Here is a 22,676-nt window from a genome sequence, read left to right on the forward strand (position 1 = left end):
CCCCAAGGGGAGGGAGAGGCCAGGAGGGTCTTCCTAGGCCGTGGGAGTGGCAGGAACCACCCCTTTCCCTGCCACACAGGGAAAGAATCATGCCCGAGTTAGCACTGTGACATGTGAAAGCCTCATCCTTCTGATCCTGGTGCAGAACCCACTCAGCCACGGGGCCCCCTGGACAAGGCAGCACTTAAGCACAATGTGGTGAGTTCCAGGACTGGGAACAGCCTGAGCATTGGCACAGAGGCAGGGAAAGCAGGGGCACATACAAACTATCCATTTGGCTTCTGAGAAGGAGCAGGAAGGAAGGTGGGCTGAGGCCAGGAAAAGTTAAGAGACTTGATTGCGCAAAACTGTTTCACATTTCTCCTGTGTGTGCAACAGGGAGTCCCTGATTGTTCTGGAGGATGAGAGTGCACCAGGAGACGTGTTTCTGAGCAATTCATCTGGAACCAGTGCACGGAGAGGGTGGGTTCCTGGCAGGGAGACACCCTAAGAGACTCTTATCAAATTAGCCAGAAAATGTTCAAGGTGCGACATGACCTTGGTGATCGAGGGAGAGAGAGGATAGAGAGAAGGGATTGGACTGAATGACCCATCAGATAAGAAGCGGAGTGCTGGAGAGGATTTGGCTGCTCCAAATGCAAGGGGGGGGGTGTTATGCCTCATGGGATCTGTTGTGGGTGATCACGTCCACCCATGATGGTGTGACCCAGTGGAAAAAGTCAACCAGGCATCACGCTGGGGTTTCAACAGAGAAGAGATTATGTACCTGGTAATCTCCCAGCCATCACTAACTACTGCTTAAATCTATGTGAAGTGTTCTCATTGCTCCTAGGACAGAGACCAGACTTTCCTGTTGTTGCAGCAGGCTGGCCCTGCCCACCTTCTATGCCTCAGACCCCATCCTCCTCATCATGCTCTGCTCTTGCCACACTAATCTTCTTTCAGTCCTGTCTATGGGACATGCTCACCATTGTATCTCTCACAGTAATAGGCATGGAATAAACTGGCGCTGCTTCAACCACAGGGCCTTTGCACATACCATTCATGTATCCACCTTTAACCATTGTCCTTTCCCTCGGCTGACTCAGGGTCTACTCATCCTTAAGACATCAGTTCAAGTGTCACTTTCCCAGGGGCACCTCTCTGGACGTTCTTGACTAGGTCTAATTTATGTGCTTTATATTATGGTAACATGAATCTGTTTCATAGTATCCACAGTAGCTATAATTTTACATTAACTTATGGGAGTATCTGCCTGAGGCCCACTTCCCCCACAGACGGTAAAATGCATGGGTCAGGGGTCATGGTTCTTTTTGTGCATGCCGTACCCCCTGAATTCAGCATGGGAGCTGGAACTCTCTGGTGCTCAACGAATACCTGTGGAATAAATGAATGAATGATGAATGAGTGAATATTTCACTAGTGCTTCAGGGAAGGACCAGAGAAGCAGGCAATGCTTGAGAAGTACCTTATAGGATGAAGAGAATTTGGACAGACAGAGCTGGCCTTCAGGTCACCAGCCCATAACCAGCCAAAGCACAGGGGAGGGGCTTGAGCAAAGGGAGCTTCTGTGTGGCCAGGAGAAATAGGGAAACGGAAATCTAGGGAAATAAGGGTTCTAAGGCCAGACAGACACCCAAGCCAAGTTCTGGAAGGATTCCAGCGTCAGAGTGAGGACTTTGTTCTTAGCTCAATGGGCAGCGGGAGCTGTGGAGCTGAGTGAAGGAGAGGACCCACTCAAAGATTACCTCCAAGATGACATGACAGGGTGGCTGGAGAGGGGAGCTGGTAGCAGGAGGCCGCCACCTTAGGAGGACATCGCAGTGGCTTTGGTCAAACTTGGAAAGCACACAAAGGGGGTACTGTAGGTAAGAGACAGTGAGGGCAAAATTTGGGTGGCGAAGTTAAAGAAACTTGGCAGCAGATGAGGACGTTTAAGAAAGAAAACCACCGGTGACCGGACTGTGAGCTCTAGGACTTGTGTCTTTTTCATCCTTGTATCCCCAGTAGAAAAGATACAGTTTTTTTTCTTAGAAACTGTGGGAAGGAAATTAATTTGAGGGCTGAAAATGCTCAGAGAGACCTAAAAGGGAGATAAAATCTGGCCCAAAGATCTATTCTTTTTGGCTTATTCAATGTTCAGTTAGCAACATTTAAAAACTGAGAGATTTCTCAAGACAGTCCCACATAGCACTCAGTGGTGGAGCTTAGGTGGCCCTGTTTGGCAGCCCCCCGACACTGGTGTTATTCTCAGAGGGGTTCACTCATGACCTGCCTGGGCTCTGAGGACCGCTGAGTCAGGTCCCTGGAGGCCACTTTTGGGTGTACCATGAAACGTGACACGCATGTTACACCAGTGATCTGGGAGTATCTAGAACGAGGAGACAGGAGGAAGGTTCTGCCCCGAGGGCTGCGGTCCCACTGGAGTCTGATGACACATGGAGGGAGAGACTCATTAGCGTTGACGGTCTTTTCTGCCAGCACCAACATTCAGGGTCATGGGGTTAAATAGATGTAAAATCACTGCCATGGTGTAAAAACTCAGATAAGGGTGTATGTAGAATTCACAAAACTTTTATTGATATGTTTATCATGCCACAAAAAAGTTGTTTATTTAAAATTCAAATTCCACTTGAAAAAGAGGCAACAAGTGATATTTAGGATCCCAGCCTGCTCTCGGAGGAGCTCCACGTCCACAAAAAAGCACTCACATTCTATAGCTATGTGATGCGATCACTCAGAACTGCATTCTGGGAAATTCCTCCTAGAGCTCCCTTGCAGGGTGCCGTTTGTGTCTGTAGTTGGTTGCAGATGGGGAACAACAACAAAACCAAGAAAGCACTCCATCCTAAGACTTCTTAGAACATTTCTGGTTTTGAAACTACTGACCCTCCGGGATCCACCACCACCCAACCTAGAATATTCCCGCTGAAAAACAAATCGCTGTTTATGTTGCTTGCTGGCTCTTGCATTAGGCCCTTAGGATGGGGTCAGCACACCTGGCTCTCCTTCTTGGTGGGATCCTGTGGATTCTGGCTTCGGGGGGCAGCCGTTCAGGAGCGTTTGGACTTGCTGCAGGTTGGGCACAGCAGCTGCCCCTTGGTGATGATGTATGCCCGGCCGCTCAGCAGCTGCTCACAGCCCTCACAGACAAAGTGCTTCCGGTGCCAGGCCAGGCCTTCCACGCGCTGGTGGTCCTCGGTGAATATTATCTGGGGAGGGCAGCAGAGGAAATGCATGACTCAGGTTCGGTCCCTAGGTAGAGACAGTGTATCTAGGACAACTTACAGGGAAGTGGTTCATCCTATCCCATTCTTATTTTGACTTTTAAAAGCCTCAGTGGAGAAATCTGACATAAATTTGAGGCAGTAAGTACAGTAGTTGGCAAAGGTCACTGATGCATCTTAGCTTCTCAGATGGAAACAAAAATCCTCCACCATAGGCAGGTTTTACTTAGCCAGTGTCTGTGATACTCTTTGGGCCAATTCCAAAGTCCCTGTGTTCTGAGACGGGATTACACGCCCCAGCGAAGACAGCTTAAGGACAGATAAGCTGCCGGTGGCCAATCTTCAAGAGCAAGAATACAGAGGGTCACTGTGCTTGGAATAAAGTGACACTTTGGAATATACGTATGCAAGGAACCCCTTGGGCTCAGGAGGAGCAGAATAGCATGGTGGTTATGGGCCTTCTGATTTTGGAGTCAAACAGGAACTGGACAGGGGAAAATTAGTGCATCTCTCTGTGCCTCAGCTTCCACATCTGTAAAATGGGGACACAAATCCTTGCCATCCCGTAGGGTTTTGTGGGTGCTAAGTGACCTATGACATATGCAATGCTTAGAGTAGTGATTGACACAAAGTCAGTGCTGCGTGATTATCGTTGGCCTTTCTGAGCTACACTTTCTTCAAATGTAAAATGGAGACGGTGTGAGTCTCTCCTGAAAGAATTATTGTGAGATATTCATACATGAAGTATGTAGCAAATTACTGACCTACTGTAAGCCCTTAATGAATGATGGAGAATCATTACTGTGCATATACTGTTGTCCCCTCAAACATGAGGCTGAGGGGCAGGCCTGCAACAGTCCTTTGCCTTCTTACCATCACTTGATAACCTAGTTATTAGACAAGAGGATTGCAGAGTCTTAACTTCACATGGACACCAATATGTAGGTGGTGGTAGGAAGCAGACTTTGGCTAAACATGAAGAAGACATATCTGGCCCTCGTATGTGCCAAAGACGAAGGCAGTGCATGGCCTGCTACTACTAATATGTAGAGTCCTTACTGCTATTAATAGGTAATTAGTGTGGCTATTATTAATACACCTTGGAGTTCCTCTTGTCTCAGCCTGTATCAGAGTCTTGAATCCCTTCCATGGCATCTATAACTATTGTATTGTATTGTGTTGTATTGTGTTACATTAATGTCAAATCATTGTATTGTATTGTATTAAATCATATTATCATAAGACTAGCAGCAGGTACCATTTATTGGTTACTAGGTCAGGCCCTGTGCCAAGCATTTTCATGCATCATCTCATTTATCACTCATTTTACAAGTGATGGAACTGAGGCGCAGGGCTTAGGTAACCACATGGCTATACTAACAGATGCAGGTCCCTGTTTGAATGCGGGCAGTCGCCTCTGGCACACCTGTTAATGTGCTTCTGGGTACTGAGTGCCAGACGTTGTGTCAAGGACAAGGCTCGACGGCACTCTGTGTCTGACCCATCGCAACAGCCTCAAGGGTGAGAATTAGTATCAGCCCCATTTTGCAGATGAGAAAATGGAGGCTGAGAGCACGCAGTGAGGCCTGACCTCAGTTTCCCTATCTGTAGAGCACATTGTCAACAAAGCCACACTCCCGCTGGGCTCTGGACTCTCTCCCACGGCAGTGGGGGTCCCCCCCATCCAGCCCACTGTCTCCCACCTCATCGCAGCCGGAGCACCGGGGCCGCAGGCTCTCGCAGTAGTGGCGGCCGCACCAGGGCGCCCCGTTTTTCCAGAAGTAGATGAGGTCCACCAGCGGCTCGGAGCACTTGACACACACAAAGCAGACTGGGTGCCACTGCTTGTCGTAGCCTGCCCTGTCTGCGTAGACCACAGGGCTGTCGGCAGGGACCACTCCCTTGCAGAGCTCACAGACCTGGAAGGGTGGGGAAGGATCACAAAGACACGAAGAAGTCAGGAGAGCACAGTGACACGGGTTCGAATCCCAGCTCCAGCCTCTCTACTTTCTGGGTGACCTTGGGAAAGTTACTATACTTCTCTGTTCCTCAGTTTTGTCATCTGCAAAGTGGGATGATAATATTGCCTGCCTAACAGGTTGTTTGTGAGAACTAAATAAAGTTATTCATTTAGTGCAGTGATTCACAAATTGTTTGGTCTCAGGACCCTTTATACTCTTAAAAATTATTTGAGATCCCCACAGAGTTTTTGTTCATGTGGGTAAAAGTGATTGATACTTACCACAAGACAAATTAAAAATCGAGAAAAATTTAAGTATTTATTTATTAATTCATTTAAAATGGCAATAATAAACCTATACCATGTTAACACACAATTTTGAAACTAAAAATATATCTTCCAAAACAAAAAAATTCAGTGAGAAGAAAAGTTTAAGTCATTGTGTCACATTTTTGCAAATTTCTTTAATGACTCTCTTAAGATAGACAGATTCCGGGGCTGCTTCTGCACTCCATCTTTTGCAGTGTATTGTTTTGGTTGAAATGTACTAAGGAAATCTGTCCTCACAGTGATACATAGTTGGAAAAGGAAGGCAGGGGTATTTGAATAGCCTTTCAGCTTAACTGTGGATGTTCTTTGATACTATAACCAAATTCAACAGATGGTGCTTTCTCCTTAGGTGTTAGTTGCAGCGTGAAATCTGACAGCATGTCAATGAACCTTTCTTCCTTGGTTACATGAAAACCTGTTGGTCCACCTTGCACTTTGAAAGGATCTTTTTACCCAGGCGCAATTGTTTTTTAATAAGCTTTTTATTTTTGAGTAGTTTCAGATTTACAGAAAAACTGCAAAAGTAGTACAGAGAATTCCTATGTACCTCACCTTAGCTTTCTCTGTTCTTAACATCGTACATGAATATAGTATATTCGTCACAATTAATTAACCAATGTTGATACATTATTATCAACTAGAGTCCAAACTTTATTCAGATGTTCATAGATTTTTGCCTAAAGTCCTTCTTCTATCCCAGGATCCCACCCAGGATATCACGTTACATTTAGTTGTCAAGTCCCCTTAGGTTCCTCTTGGCTGTGACAGTTTCTCAGACTTTCTTTGTCTTTGGCAACCCTGCCAGTTTTGGGGAGTACTGGTCAGGTATTCTGTAGAGTGTCCCTCAGCTGGAATTTGTCTGATGTTATTATCATGACTAGGTTGGGAGGATCATAGTGGCAAACTGCTGCTGTCCTTGCGTCCCCCCAAGGCTGCATCCTGTGGCCATGACTGATCACGGTGGGGTTCGTCTTGACCTCCCGGCGGGTCCTCCACTGTAAAATGACTCTTTTTTCCTCCTTTCCACACTGTTCTCTTTGGAAGAAGTCACCATGTGCTCCGAGTGCATAGACTGCTCTACTTCCTCAAGGGGGAATTTATCTGCATAAATTACTTGGAATTCATGCATAATTTTGATCGCACAGATCCACCAAATGGACTTTGAGAGCCATGGATTGGCACATCCTCTGGACTCAGTAAACGTTTGCTCATGATATTTCTGGACGCCTGTGTGATCAGTTGATTTGAGTCCGTCTCCTCCACTAGGCGGTCAGCTGCAGAGGGCAGGGAAAGGCTGCTTGGCCACTGCTCTGACCCGGGACCCTCTGTGGGGCCCAGAACACACAGATTCCCCATCTGCAGTTGCTGAATAAAGGAACGCGCCACTTGCCACGGGGCCTTTGCACTTGCTGTTGAGGGCGCCTGGCACGTTGTTCCAACTCCTGTTTGCCTGGTTAACTCCTTTTCATTCTTCAGATCTCAGACTTAAAGATCTTTTGTTCTGGGAAACCCTTTCTGACCCTCCTGCAAGGTCAATCAAGCCTGTATTAAAGCTTCTCTTCTCGCCTTTCTCTGTATGATCGTGTGATGTGGGTTTTGTCCACACTAGCTGGAAGCACCTTGGGAGCAGGAGCCACACCTGATTACGCCGGCCTTCACATACACCCAGTGCTGGCACATGGTAGAGGAGCAAAGAATATTTGGTGACCTTTGCCCTCCAACCTCATACTTCCTACCTAGGCAACAACAGATGAGTGTGGAAGACACTAGCAGATGACTCACGTGTGTGCACCTTGCAGACAGGTTTGGATGAAGTGTGGCAGAGGGCTGGGCTCCAGAGGCAGTTATGTGCACAGCCTTTGGGAGCTTTAAGGGCACTTTTGCCTTTCAATGACTCATGTTTACTGAGCACCTACTGTGTGCCAACCCCTGGGCTAAGTGCTAGGGACACAGCAGTAACCCAGACAGATGAGGCTGGAGCCCTGAGGGAGCCTGGGACTAGGGGTGAGGGGGAGGAAGAAAAGAAATATGTGAACAAACAGATGAGATAATCACAGAGTGTGAGTACCATGGTAAGGGAATGGAGAGTGGGTGACTTGGGGGCGGCCGGCAGGGGCCACCTTAGCAGGAGAGGCCCCTCTGAGAGATGAGGGGTTAGAAGTCCCCATATCAACCCTCCGGGTAGGTAATGCGGGTACATAGGGGATGCACCCATTTCACAGATGAGAAAAGTGAGGCTCAGTGAGATGAAATAGCTTGTACAAGGGGCACAGCCAAGAAATAGAACTGGGATTCAAACTTCAGCTTTTTACTCTGTGGCTTTCTGTGGGAACCGAGCTGGGTCTGGTGGGGACACTGAAGTCGGGGGACTGTCTGAAGTGCTGAGCGGCCCCAGGAGAGTGATGTGGCAGAGGAATAGCACACCCAAGGGCTAGAGGGGAGGAGCAGCTTCCCCACAGGGCCTCTGGGCAGTTAACACAGCCCCCGGCTGCCTCTGGTCCTCTTTCCGTGTGGGGCTCCTGTGTCTGTGTTTTACTGCCAGTAACGCCTTCGCTGGCCAGTCAGGAGCCACGACAAGGTGGAGCTCAACTCATGTTGCTCCTTAGCTTTGGTTCTGAAAAAGACTTCCTGGGGAGGGTGAGCCTGGGAGAGCTGGACTGTGAGAGCCCAAGACTTCTCCCTTCCGCCTCCTCCCCAGGAGCAGAGAGAGCTGCTAATTGTTCATTCATCCCTCACACATCTGTAACTTGCCTATTCTCATCCTGCAAACAATGAGGACTTGACAGTCTCAACCCATAAAATCTTTTGGGCCGTGCTGGAGTTATCCCTGGCTCTTCAGAGATGATGGTGGTGGTGATGATGATGATGATGGTGGTGACGTGATGACAATGGCCATCTTGTCCTTAGGGCATGTCTGCAGCCAGCCCTGCACTCAGGACTTTGCACTCATTCCATACCCCTTACACACACCCGAGAGAGTCATTTCCCCTTCTAGAGTCATTTCTCTATTAGGGAAATCATTATTTTCTCTCCTAGATGTGGCAAAAGTAGGTTCAGAGAGATTCGGTGATTGGCTCAATACCCCACGGCTGATAGGAGGCAAAGCTAGGCCTTGAACACAGGCCAACCTGACCCCAAAGCCAGGTTCTTTCTCCTACATCCTGTGGCCTTTAGATCTGGCGTCAGCAGTCTGTGGCCCACGGCCAAACCCGGCCACTGCCTGCTCCTGCGAGGCGTGAGAAGGAGGAATGAATTTCACATTTGCCCTCCAAGTAAGTGAAATGTTTTCTCTGAAAAAAAGAACTCCATTTTTCTCATCAGTAGAATAATATTTTTTTAAAAAAACCTGTGATCAGTTATTATTATATTTTGAATTTCATCAATAAAAATCCCATGGAAATTTGTTTTCTGTCTTGTTACATGAAGTGCCCATTTAATATCCTGAATTTTGGCTTTTGACTCACAACTCCTAAAATATTGAGCGAGTGCCCTCTGCCCTTGGCCTTAGGTGACAATTTAAGCTCACTAAGCACTAACCATGTGTCAGCCAACATGGAAATATTTACTGCTCTGCCACATAAAGATGGGGAAGCACAGGTAGAGTCTGAACACCTACCATTCTTAACTTACACACTTAAACACATACTTAATACACTCCCATATGTTGAAGAGGAAATAAAAATAAAAATGGTGAAAGTAGGAAAAGAAAACCGAAAGACGAGGAACGTCCCCGGGCTGACAGCAGTTTCCGAGCGTCGTGGCTGGTGACTGAGTGTCTGTACAAGGAGTGTGCTTGGTTAGCTGGACACATCTTGAACTGGGGCCTGACGCCTGATAATGCTCCTCAGAACGTGCTAGATTTGTGGTTTCGGCCACGCCCAGGAGAGCGATGGCGAGAGTCCTGCACCGCAGTGAACCCAGCTGCTGTCCCGGGACCGGGTCCCCGGCGCCCTGGAGCTCACCGCGGAGGCCAGCGGCCCATCTGCATCCACTTATTGTCACCACCCCTTCGGCGTAGCTGGGAATCGTAAACTATTTCGCCAGGGCTGTTTGAGTACAAAGTGAGTTTCCTGTCTGGCTTCTTACGGAAAGAGATTTCCAGCCCTTTCCCACCCACACAGAAAGGCCTTCCTGTCGGTCCACCAAACGGCACCGAGTGTATCATCAAGACACATCCGTGGGGCTCCCAACTGCAAACGCCCAGATTTTGCTTCACATGGACGCAGGGAGAGGCAGAGGGGCAGAAGTGCACCCGAACCTGTCTGGGGAGCATCGGCAGGGCCCTGGCGACCCACAGAAGGAAGCACGGGGATGTGGGGTCAGAGAGGCAGCTTGGGGTGATCACGGGTGGCTCTGAACCCAGGTCACAGGTCGGGACTTCACTCTGGAGGCAGTGGGGAGCCATCACTGGTTCTTGAGCTGAGGAGTGCGATGTTCTTATTTGTACCACGGGGAGAGAACTCTGGCGGTAGCATGGAGGAAGGGAGAGAGAATCGTGCTCTTGGAGCTTGGTCTCAACCATCACATCTGTCGAAAAGGGTTTTTCAAGCCCCTCTTGTAGGAGTGTCGCCTCCCTCACTGTTGTCCCTGGCATCCCCGGCTCTGGGCCCTGTGACTATCAGTAGCCAGCACTTTTCAGCAAACAGTGTCACTATCATTTTATGGAAACAGATGTCCTGTCAACATGAGTCAGGAAGCAGTTTTCTCTGCTTGCCTCGGGGCTATTTTCTGTGCCCTTTTCCCAGTTGTCTCAAAGGATGAGATATCTGAGGTTGTCCTGATGTGTCAGCCTGGTGGCCTCCCAGCCACCGGGGACAGGCTGGTAACCAAGAGCAGAACGCCCAGCCTGCTTGGGGTGGTCCTGTTGTCCTGGCCTTGTCTTTCTCCGCACAAACTTAATCTCTTCCCACAGTCCTTGGTACTGAAGTTTACAATTTCTAAATTTCAATGGGTGACTGGGAAGGGAGATCTCGAGTCAGGCTGCCTGGGTTTGTCGCTGTGTGACCTTGGGCAAGTTACCTAACCTCTCTGTGCCTCAGTTTTTATTACCTATCACATGGACATAGTAATAATAGCAGCATAATGGGGTTGTTGCATGAATTAAATGAGATAAGGAAGTTTTTGGACTTTATAAGGGCTCAGTAATGATTAGTTAAAATCTCCTGTTATCCTTACCTCAGCCCTCCTCGTAGGCTGGAAACTAAGCTCAGAGGGGTTAAATCACTTTCCTGAGACAACGAAGACACACTGAAGGCAGGTTTGGAGGCCTGGGCTTCCCTTCCACGCCGCCACAAGCATGCAGACTAGCAGGAGGGTCATTCCGCCCACTGATGTGCTTCGCTGTGTCCCATGTCAGTTCTCTCGCTCTGGCCAAGGGCAGAGAATCGGTTTGTGCACGCTGCTTCACCGTCTGCCACCACTCCAGACCCAGCTCACGCAGCCCCGGCTCCGGGCCTGCTTCTCCCCCTCTCTGATCCCAGCCCCTCTAAGACAGTGGTTCTCAGGCTTGTGCCTGCTTCCTCACCCCATAGAGGGCTTCTTAAAACAGATTGCTGCCCCCACACCCCCTCCCAACAGTGCCCGATTCAATAGATCTGGGGTGGGGCACAAGGATTTGCAGCTTCCCCAGGGATTCAGGCAGGGCCAGAGTCCCTTACTTTGAGAACCAATGACGTAGAGTGTTTAAAGATGACCCTATACATAAGCTCAGCAAAAATGACATCAGCAATTTGGCTCAGTTACAACAAAGGCCATTGTGAATTCCTGGAATGTTTTAACTCTACACTATTTTTCAGAAAGCCCAGCGCGGCCATTCTCTGGCTGTCTCCTCGGAAGGGGCTGCTGTGGGTAGGCAGCAGTTCTTTGTGATTACAGTAAACGGCACGGAGAACAGTTTATCCTTAGCATATCAGTCGGCTCTTGTTTACGCTCCCAGCTGTCTAAAAGCAGAGCTTGCTCATGAGACTGTTTCTAGCATTTTCCATGTCACCTTGTTTGCAGACTGTTGTCCCCCTCGGGAGAGGAGGTGTGGCACAAACCTGTCCGAAGTAGAACAGATGTGAGGTTTCTCCCTGTGCCAGGCAAGTTTGCCCTGTTCCTTGTTCAAATAGTGCAAGATCCTTCATTAAAAAGGGTCAAAATGAAAGATTTTGTGTATTCCGTACTTGGGCCTTGGCAGTTTGTGAGCACCAGCCGAGGGAAAGCCGAAGAACATTTTACATTCAACTGTCACATAGGCTAAGACCCTGGTGTGGTGTGTGGGCTCCCTTAGTTCTGCTGTGTTTAAGTCATGGTGGCAAATTCCCGGACACTCTTCCAACCAACATGGAATTTAATTCCCTCTCTGCGACTGTGGTTCCACCGCAGTGACTCGAGTCCACAGGACAGGATGTGGCAGAAGGGAGGCGGCGTGACCTCCAAGGTGGTCACGAAGGCAGCACAGCCATCGCTGGGGCTCTCGGTGCACACAGCGTGGGAGCCGAGAGCGGCGGGAAAGACGTCCTAGCATCCTGCAGCCTCCACGCTAGGGCGACTGTGTGGAGAAAGCACGAGGGGGAGGGAGCGCCCCCAAAGGCCCTGCTGGTCCAGGCCCAGCTGTGTGTCCTCCAGCGTCCGGCCGAACACGCAAACGAGCATGGAGCATCGGATGACTGCAGCCCCAGCCGTGCGCTGCTCCGAATGACGCCGAGCGCAGAGACAGCTGTCCCCGCTTGGCCCCGCCCAGGGTGCTGATCATTGGGCCACACCATCACGCTGGTTTAGGCCGCTCTGCCTCGGGATGGTTTGCTGTGCCGCGTTAGGCGTCCAGAGACACGCAGAATTATTAAGGCTTCTGAAATGGAAGTAACCAAGACACAAGTGCTTCAGGCAATGGCAGACTCAGGACAGCGGCCAAGGGTCACACGGCTGCAGAACCGTCTCTAAGGGCTGCGCTGTGCTGGCCGTCGGAGCGGGAGCGGCAGACACGGAGAACGCTCGACACCAGCAGGGATCTCTGCCTCGGGCTTGCCAGAAGCTCCGTCCCAGTGGTGCTGTTTTCTTCTGGAAGGCTCTTCTCCAAAGGCCTGCCCAGTCTGAACCCAGAGGGCCTTGTGAAAATCTCACTATTACAATACAGTAAATATTAACACAAAGGCCTTGCATTCGGGCGCTGGGTTCTTTCCAACACAAATACTCAACAATTTATTTATAAACAGCATCTCCCCATCTCCTCTTATGGTGATTGTTACCATCTTCGCTTCGCAGCCTCCTGCATCCCAGAGGGACTTTTTTCTCTTTTCTGACCTAGCATCATTTCTGGCATCCTTAGAGCTCGAGGCTGCTCCCCCGTACTGTGGCCCCGGCGGTGCAGAATGAGCAGGCTGGGTGTGGAATGGTCAGGTCACGCATGGGCTTTGGAATGCGGTGCGTACCAGGCCTTCCTCGCTGGTGAAGCCCTTGGACAAATCCTCCACCCCTCTGAGCCTCAGTTTCCCCACCTGTAACACGTGGCAGGCCCTGGCTGGTAGCAAATGCCTCCCACTGCTGCTGGTGCTCACTGCTGTTACCCGCCCCTCCTCCCTGGGATTCTTCTTGGGGCTGGTACCAGTTAGGGGCTCTCTCCCAAGCAAGGTGAAAGGTCAGCACGTCTAACTGAGTCTCCCTCACCCGTTATGTGAGGAAGGGGGAGATGGAGCCAGAAAAGCTTCATAAATTTCCCGTGCAAGAGAGAACACAGTCTGGGCTGTTCTCGAACCCAGCTTTGATGAGCACGGGCTCAAGGACTGGCTTCTTGGAAAGGGTGCTGCTTGGTCCGCAGCTGCCCAGGGAAGAGTCGTCTTGTCACCTGCATCGCGACCCCGCACCCAACGCTCAGAGCTGTGCACATGCTGCAGAGAGGGGGCTCCTGTTACGTGGAGTCCGTGTGGGGTTTGGGGTGACGCAGGTGTGGGGTCCAGTTCTGGCTTAACCACTCGCCAGCTAGACAACTTCCTCAACTTTGCTTTCTGAAGTTTTTGTTTGTCTATGATCCACAATAGGAAATAAATTTTATGTCCTGATCCAACACACACACACACACACACACACACACACACACACACACACGCCTGAAACAAAAGTTTCTCCCCTAAAATTTACTACCCCTGAAACACTTTTTCTTTTCAACTTTTAAAAAAAAAAATTCTGATTGTAATTCACAACACTGATGTACTATCCACCCACAGGTTGTGACCTAAAGTTTGCAACACTGTTTAACTTTGCTAAGAATGTCTCTTAATTTCCTCCTCTGTAAAAAGGGGGATGATATGCCTTGTAGGATAATTGTTAGGATTAAATAACATGCAAAATCTCTGGCACAGTGCCTGGCACGACATAGGTAGTCAATGAATGGCAGGTGACAGACATCATCATCACCATCATCATCTTAACCTACAACAGCAAAACAAAATTGGATAAAACCAAAGTAATTAATAAAAAGCTAAAAATATATATACATATATTTTTACAATTCTTCTAGTTCAGGAGTCAGCAAACTGCATCCATCTGTGGGCCCAATCCAGCCCACCACCTCTTTTTGTAAACAAAGTGTTATTTGAACACAGCCAGGGTGCTCTGTTTAGATACTGTCTGTGGCACTTGTAATGCTACAAGGGCTGAGCTGAGCAGCGGCGACAGAAACCACGTGGCCACAAAGCCTTCAATATTCACTATCTGCCCTTTACAGATAAAGTTTGCCAACCCTGTTTTAGTCAATGGAACGTTATGCAGCCCACTCAAAAGAAGAAAAAAAATGCTTATGAATGCCATGTGGCAACATGGGAAAGTATTTATAGTATAAAAAGTGGGAGAAAGGGAATTTTCTTTGGAAAAAAATCTCCTTGAATGTCATTAAAATATCTCCACTGTAAAGAAGGGGGGAGGATGAGAAGCTGGTAACCATGGTGATTTTGCGGGCTGCTCCCAGGCCCCTGCAGGTAGGTGCCTGAGGCAGGGGGTGGCAGGAGTGTGGGGAGCAGGGGTTCCCCTGGCTGAGTGACCCCAGGTTTGGCCCTGTGCCTCCCACCCTCCTGTCGTTGTCCAGCTCAGACGGCTCGCAAAGGGGGGAAGGGTGGTGGCTGCAGATTCCCAAATGGGGCTGGCAGGAAAGCCAGCCAGCCAGCCTCCGAGTCCACAAGCCAAACATCTGCTCAGACAAAGGCTTGGAAGTCCCTTGCCCACAAATATGTCCCTCTGTTGGGGCTGGAGTCGGGCTGCGCTGCCAGCTGCTGTAAGTTTCCATCTGAGAGGCAGACCTTCAGCGGGAGGGAGGGGCCCAAGGCCTTCTGTCCCCCCCTCTGCATTCTTGTGGGGAAACGGGGCACAGACTGTGCTCCCAGCAGCGCCCGGGTGGGTAAGTTGGGGCCACACTCACACATCTTTAGGACTGCGAGGAGGAGGAGCATCTTCACTCTGGAGTTACTCCCCTCCTCCTAAGTTTGCTCTCTTTGGGGCAATCACTTGGCCTGGGATGGGGGGTGTGGGGGAGGGCAAGGCAGGGGGAGGCTCCTGGCAGAAGCGATACTTGCTAAAGAGTAGAGATTACATTCAATGCTATGTTCCGGTTTTCTTTCCCCTTTCTTCACAGTTACAAGTTTGGTGTGCGGGAAGGGGCGGAAATTCCTGGGCAAAATAACCATGCCCAGGAAATCTGTATATTTAATTTCTGAGAAAATATCCAGTAAGCTCCCTAAATGCAGGGAGACGGCTGTGAGAGCTGTTACCAATCAGAGCATTAAGATCATTGCCCACAGGGTGCCGGGGACCAGATTCCACCCAGGTGGGGAGTGCAGGGCTTGGCGAGTGGATAAGGGGCTTCAACCAGACGGGGGTGAACTGGCCCAGGTTCTCGGAGCCAGCAGCTGCCTGGCCAAGGAACCCTTTCATGCCCCCAGGACCCACGGGGACCCACGGTGGAGGGAACTGGGGTGGGCCAGGGATGTCCTTCCATTGTTCTTGGCATGCAGATAAGAGGCTTCCAGATTCTTCAGTGGGCTGAGCTGGAAGTCACTCCAAACCCTGCACTCGCCCCAGCAAACCTAAACACTCACACGCACACCCCCTGGCCCTGTTGGCCCCACCCTGCCTGGGCCCCACACCAAGGCTGCTCAGACTCCACACACCAGTGAAGCAGAAAGGCCTGGGGCTGACTCCGAGCCCAGCGCTCATCAGCAAGCTGGGGAACCTTGCCCTGCCTCGCCATCCTCATCTGTGTAATGGGTACAGCAACCCCGGGGTCTCGCACACCTCCCACAGGGTGTTGCAAAGATACAAGGGCGTTGAGACCCTGCAGAGTGCCCGCTGTGCCCAACGGCTGCCCTTCTCCCCTCCCTGTTCTCACTTCATCCCCCCCACCCCTACGCACTAGGGAGGGAAAGGGAGGCTAAGTGTTCTTAGGCTTTAATTGGCCTCAGAGACTGAAAAGCGCTTCTTGGGGAGTGACAGGAGGTGAGTTAGTATCTGGGGCTGGGATCTTTCTGGTCTGGTATTTCCTCTGGAAGAGGGATTGCTCTGACAGCCTGGTGGCTGAAGGCAGTTCCCATGGTGTCCGCCTCTCCTAACCCCGTGCAATAACAGCGCTTTCAGAGGACTGCCCGCGGTAGGCGTGGGCGGCCACAGCTCTTGGGTTCATTTCTCGAGTAGACAGAAGTGCCGAGGCTAATTTTAGGTTGCCCCGTCCTGGGCCTGTCCGTGGGCCTGTCTGAAGCCTGGGGTTGGAAAGCTGGGGGTGGGGTGCAGATCCGCACAACCGGACACCCCAGCCGTCCGGGGGGGCTGCGCTCCGAGGGCCTCGTGTCCTGCGACCTGGCTGGCCTGCTGTTAGCTGGGTTCACTCAAAGCACAGCCCTTTTCTGGAATTCCACACGGGCAATTTGCACAAGGCTCTTGGCAGTGTCGCTCGCTGGCATGGATGATACTTTCTACTGGGGACAGTTTGGTGGAGGGAGGATGCAGCGGGCTGACCCTGCCTGGGCTGCGACCTGAGCCCCTCCCGAGGTCCCGGAGGAAGAATGTCACCCCAGCAGGCTGGCAGGGCAGCGAGACGGAGCCAAGTGAGCCCCGCTGAGAGCTCTACGGAGGGAAGTGGGGCCAGTGGGCCTCCCACTGCCGAGACTCAGTGACATCAAGGACGGGTGGTCAGGGTGGGCTGTAAAGTGTGTAGTGGATTCCGTGCCTGTTTCCAGGACTCCCCATAGACAATGAAAGGAACAGGGGGTGCCATTCGGCATGCCCAAAGGTGGGGTCGCTTGAGGTAACCCCCAAAATAAATAAATACATAAATAAAGCCAGGAGGCCAAACAGATCTAGAAAATGCCCATGTTGTCATCTCCTGGACTCCCACTATATACCACCAGGCTGCTGATATCATTTTTGCTGAGCTCACGTCTAAGGTGGGTTTTAACACTCTTAGCAGTGGTCCTCAGAGTGTGGCCCCGGACCAGTATCAGCCTCACAGAGACGTGTTAGAAATGCAGATTCTCAGGCTCCACCCGCACTTACTAAGAAGGGACTCTGGGGGTGGGATCCAGCCTTCTGGACTTTAACAAGCCTTCCAGGTGCTTTGAGTTTAAGAATCACCTACTGAAGGCTCTGAGAAGTCCTGCCACAAGGCTCTGAGAAGTCCTGCCACAAGGCTCTGAGAAGTCCTGCCACAAGGCTCTGAGAAGTCCTGCCACAAGGCTCTGAGAAGTCCTGCCCATGTTGTTTTATTCACTCTTATGTCTCCCAAACGGGCCACACGACCCTTCTATGGCAACATATCGGTTCACGTTCCCAGGAATAAGCCTTGGGAAACGGGAAAGAACACGGATGTGATTTCTGGTGGACATCGTTTGACTCCCAGCTCTGAGGCCCAGCAGCCCGGGAGGTGCGGCCTCTTCACGTGGCCGGGTGGGTGGCTGTGAGCTGTCAGTCAGATACTGTCGTGCTCAGCACTGCCCTTGGCTCAGAGCGACACCCACTGAGCTGAGGCTGCTGACAGCCGCCATAACCGCTACTCATGGATAATAACAGGCAGGTGTTACCTACAGAGTTCTAGAATGTTTCACATGTCTCTCTTTTTGCCCTTCATTTTCCCCCATAGATCTCTGTTTGGTTTGGGGGTGTCAGGTTGAATCCTACAATTTCCTCCCCACACCTGCATTCTCAAGTTGAATGCCCCAACTATTTTATTACCTTTCGCCAGCAGAGCAGAAATTAGGCTCCCTGCCTGGTGCTTGGCTCTGGTGACGGTTCTACGCTGCCCTCTGATGAAGGAGAGGGGCACAAGCACACAGGACGGCTAGACACACGTCTGCCTAAGGTGGCCGCCCCTGGGGTACGGCAGACAGTTCGGGAGTGCGGCCACGCCCACACCTAGGGGCCTGTCTGCTACGTAGCTGCCTGTATCAGGATTTGCTCCCCTGCTTCAAGCACGTAAACAGGGAGTTAAATAAGAGCACCCTGTATTCTTTCTTCCCAGATCGAATAACTCGGCATCACATAGTACAAAAGAGTATTACCTCTTAGAAACTGCAGGACCTTGGAACAGTAACCTATTGGCTGAATCTTAGATTCCTCACCTGTCAAATGGGTTTGGTAAAATTCACCCTACCGGGCAACTGTGAGAATTCAAGAAATATCCTCACAGTGTGAGCATAGGGGTTGGGATGGAGCAGGTGCCTAATAAATGTGGAAGGGGAATCTCACTATCCTCCTAGGCAGTGTGGCCGTCCAAACTGATCCCATCTTTCAAGGCCCAGCTGAGTTCATTCATATGTTCATTCATGGATGACATATTTACTGAGCATCTGCTTCTTTATCAGTGACTCCTGCTGCGGATACAAAGCTGAATAAAACCTCAGCATCTAGAGGCCGTTACAGACATTATAACTAATTACAGAGTTACTCAATTAAAATTGTGGTTAGGGCAAAGGAGAAGTCTGTTTTCTGCAGCCAGCTCAGCCAAGCCCCAGCCATAATGCGCTTCCTTCGGATTTCCTACTTATTTTCTGACTGTGGAATTTACCATGTACTGTCTACTATTGTTATTTGAATTCTTCCCAAATGTCACAAGTATTTCTTAAAGCTGACCGTAGGTAAGAACTGGGGATCTCAGGCTGCCTCTGCCCCAGTTCCACACAGAACAAATATGCAGGGCTCAGTCAAGAACAAAATACATTTTCAGATCAGCATCTCTCTCTTGGCAATGGCAATGTGGAAATGTCACAACGACTTAGAGGTCTCCTTCCAACTTGGAATGATCAGACAGACAACTATTTGAGTGTGTACAGAAGGATAGAATTGGGATAAGGCACAGAAGACCAGTTTATGGAACATGGTAACTAGATCTGATTTTTTGTTGTGTTTTTGTAAAAATAGAGATGGGGTCTCACTGTTGCCCAGGCTGGTCTCGAACTCCAGAGCTCAAGTGATCCTCCCTGCTTGGCCTCCCAGAGTGCTAGGATTACAGGTGTGAGCCACCACACCCGGCCTAGATCTGATGTTTTTGTTTGTTTGTTTGTTTTTGAGACAGAGCCTCACTCTGGTGCCCGAGCTAGAGTGCTGTGGCATCAGCCTAGCTCACAGCATCCTCAAACTCCTGAGCTCAAGCGATCCTCCTGCCTCAGCCTCCCAAGTAACTGGGACTACAGGTGAGCACCACCACGCCCAGCTAATTTTTCTATTTTTAGTAGAGATGGGGTCTTGCTCTTGCTCTTGCTGGTCTTGAACTCCTGAGCTCAAGCGATCCTCCCGCCTCAGCCTCCCAGAGTGCTAGGATTACAGGTGTGAACCACTGCGCCCAGCCCTAGATCTGATTTTTTTAAAAGTCCCTAGCACACATGTTCTTCCTGAGAAATGAGTCTTTTCAACATCATTGTCAAATCTGTAGCACAGAAAAATAAATGTTGTTCTTTTGTCTTAAGAGTTCTCAGCTAAAACAGCATGAGGCCACAATTTTTTGGATGGCAATCCCAGGTTGTTCTCATGAGATGGGGGCTGGAGCTGGAAGACGCAGGGTTTGGACAACCAGCTTGAGTGCCTCAGAGGAGAGGGAGCCTGCCCTCTCTGGGCGTTCTGGCCTTTCCTTGGGTTGCCGGCTCTGGAGACTGAGCCTGTCCCAGCACGGCAGGGGATGTGCTCGAAGACCCCTTGTGTTAGGACTTTTATCTCCAGATGTCAAATACTATATAGAAAGAAATGAGGCCGCTTGGCTGATGGGGGGCAGGGGAGCAAAGAGTAAAGGGGGGCTGGGGGCCGGAACCGAGTGAGCCCCAGCCCCGTGTGGCACCATTCTCAAGCTGTTCCTTTTGCCTCCTGTGGGGCAGTTTAAGGCAAACCAATCCATGAGGCTGTCATCTCCCAAACACTGGCTGCTCTTTTGTGTTTTCTCAAAACAGCCTCCAGGGGTGCAGCCCCCCAGCACCTCACATTGCTGCTCGCTGAGGTTGGAACAGTCGCTCCAGAGAGGCGTGTTGAAACTTAACCCCCAAAGTGGCAGTACTGAGAGCCGGGCCCTTTAAGAGGTGATTGGGCTATGAGGGCTCTGCCCTTAGGGATGGATCGATCCACTTATGGATTAATGGACTAATGGGCTGTCACGGAGGGACTTTCTAAGGAGAGGAAGCGAGACCTGAGTGACCACGTGCACACGCTCGGTCCCCTGGCCCTGTGCTGCCCTGTGCCACCTGGGGACCCTGCAGGAGGACCCCACCAGCAAGAAGGCCCTGCCCAGACGTGCCCCCTTGACCTTGGACATACCCTCCGTACTGTAAGAAATAAATTCCTTTTCTTTGTAAATTACCCAGTTGCAGGTATTCTGTTATAAGTAATAGCAAACGGACTAAGACGTTACTAGAGGAAACTTTTGAAAGCACCGCTTGGACCCTGTGATCCCTCTGACAGAAAGCCTGCCCGCAGCCCTGAGAATGCAGTCCTACGTGCAGGGCGTTCTGCAGTTTGGGACCGCGTCCTTTGCTTGTCTGGTTTCCCGGGGGGTGGCAGATAATACAAGCTCCCCAGTATTTGAAGGATGAATGGATGGGTGGCATGGCTCTCCATGGCATGGCTCCGCGGCTACCCTCCCAGCTTTGTGTCCCCGGCTCCCAGGCAGGCCGGACTTCGAGTCACGTGGGACTGCTAACGCTCTGACTGCACCGTGCTTTCTCACACCTACGGCTTGCGTTGCGCATGCTCCCCTCAAGGCCGGAAGGCATGGATAACCCCTACTGCCTCTTCAGAGGCCAGCTTGTACCTGCCCAACTTCCGGAAGCATCCCCTCCCCTCCCCTCCAAGCAAGGCTGGGTGCCCTTTTTCTATGCCGTGACAGTTCGGTTGCCTGTGACCTCCCCTGTGCTATGCGCCTTTCAAGGGCAGTGACCTTGTATTATTTTCCACGGGACAGTGTCTGGCACAGAGCAAATGAGCAACATATATGTGCCGAATGGATGAATTCATGAATAAATGCACGAATGAAGGCACGAAGCCTCCCGGTGGGGCCCTGGCTGCCCAGGCCGGAGGCGTGAGGGACACTTACGTATTCCACTTCTTTGGACGGGTCTCCGAGGCTGCCATTGGTGGTCGGGGCGGCGGTCTCTGCGGCCTCTGGCTTTTCCTGTTGCTTCCCCTCCTCCTTGGGCAAGCCGCCCTGCCCCGGGAGGGCCACCTCTCCCACGCCGAGCGCCTCGCTCTTATATTGCTTGACAAATTCTTCCATCACTTTCAGCTCGTTCTCCAAAAGTCCGCGGCAGCGAGAGGGGTCCTGGTCGTAGATGGGGAGCTGATGCATGAGCTGGCGCCGGCGGTAATAGGCGCCCTCGGTGCCTGTCACCGGCTGCTTCTCCTTGGGGATGAGCTCCATGTACTGCAGGCCCTGGGGGGGGGGAGACGAGGTGATGTGGACGGGGCTCCACCCGCCACAGAGACAATGGCAAAGTCCACCTAAAACGCAACTTCTTCCAACACTATCACCTTCTGAAAGACACACAGTCTTTACTTTTTAACTTAATGTAGCTTTTGTTTTCAAACTAAGAAGGTAACGTCCGTCCATTGTTCCAAATAAGAAAACACAGATGAGAGAAGGAATGTAAAAAAACATGCGATCTCTATTTACCTTGTGTGTGTAGGGAATGTTCTATATCTTGATCCGGGTGACAGTGCCATGGAAGTGTGTCTGTGTCAAAGTTCAGCAGGCTGCACACATAGATGCACACGCTTTATTGTATGCCTGTTCTACAGTCATGTGCACGTGACATTTCAGTGTATGATGGACCACAAACGACAGTGGTCCCGTAAGAGTATAATGGAGTTGAAAAATTCTCATCACCTAGTGATTTGCGTTCCAGTTGCCTGCTGTGCTGTACGTGGTACGGTGACATCCCACACAGGTGTGTAGCCTGCAGCGCCAGGCTGTGCCGCAGAGCCCGGGTGTGCAGTAGGCTGTACCATGTAGGTTTGTGTTAGTAGGTTCCGTGACGTTTGCCCAATGATGAAACTGCCTAGCGACACATTTCGCATAACGAATCCTCGGTAAGAAGCCATGACTGTGCTTTGATTTAAAAAGCATTAAAAAATGATACCTCACTGGCCCATGGTGACAGCTTGATAACAGCTCTGTTTACCCTTCCAGACTATTTTCAATCTGTGTTTATTAGAACTTATTTGAATTTTGTTCTCTGTGTGTGTGTGTGTGACACTTAACCACGTCCTTGATGAGTAGTGCTGTTTCTCCTGTGACCGCCTGCGACAGTGCACGTTCACCATGTGGGACAGAGAACAATCTCGACACGTGAGAAAAAGCACTTCCGCCCATTTACGCTTTATTTGTTCCTTAACCAGCGGGGTCTCTACTTGCTAATAATAATTATTATTTTATTGCTTATTCCCCAAAGACTACTGTAGTTTGCATTTTTGGGCAGCACTGGGAAGAGCAAGGAGTCTTATTATATCTACTCATGGGCCGGGCTTTCCATTAGAATTTAAATGAGGGCCATTTTGCTCTGTTCTGTGACCTGCAAGTCATGGTAATGATTACCAGTTAGCCTCTATGCCCAGGGGAAAGCTGCTATTTCCAAACCTCTCCTCTGCTATCATTTGCTGGAGAGATGCCAATTGATAAAACTCTTACAGTAGAATGACAGAAGTAACGCGAGCTGGCTGACCTC

The 22,676-nt window shown here is 50.5% G+C and overlaps 1 protein-coding gene across 1 annotated transcript in view; it reads right to left on the reverse strand.

Annotated features, from left to right (window-relative positions):
- Positions 1-2,558: 2,558 nt before the first annotated feature.
- The window catches only part of LMCD1 (LIM and cysteine rich domains 1), a 61,035-nt gene continuing 40,917 nt past the window's right edge, over positions 2,559-22,676 (reverse strand). The window contains exons 4-6 of the mRNA XM_045530981.1: positions 21,050-21,385; positions 4,931-5,146; positions 2,559-3,212 (exon numbers count right to left, since the gene is read on the reverse strand). Coding sequence (XP_045386937.1) covers positions 3,054-3,212; positions 4,931-5,146; positions 21,050-21,385 — 711 coding nt within the window. The 3' untranslated portion in view covers positions 2,559-3,053. The remainder of the gene's footprint in view (positions 3,213-4,930; positions 5,147-21,049; positions 21,386-22,676) is intronic.

The sequence above is a fragment of the Lemur catta genome, chromosome 18 (genome assembly GCF_020740605.2).
Source record: "Lemur catta isolate mLemCat1 chromosome 18, mLemCat1.pri, whole genome shotgun sequence".
Lineage (NCBI taxonomy): Eukaryota > Metazoa > Chordata > Mammalia > Primates > Lemuridae > Lemur > Lemur catta.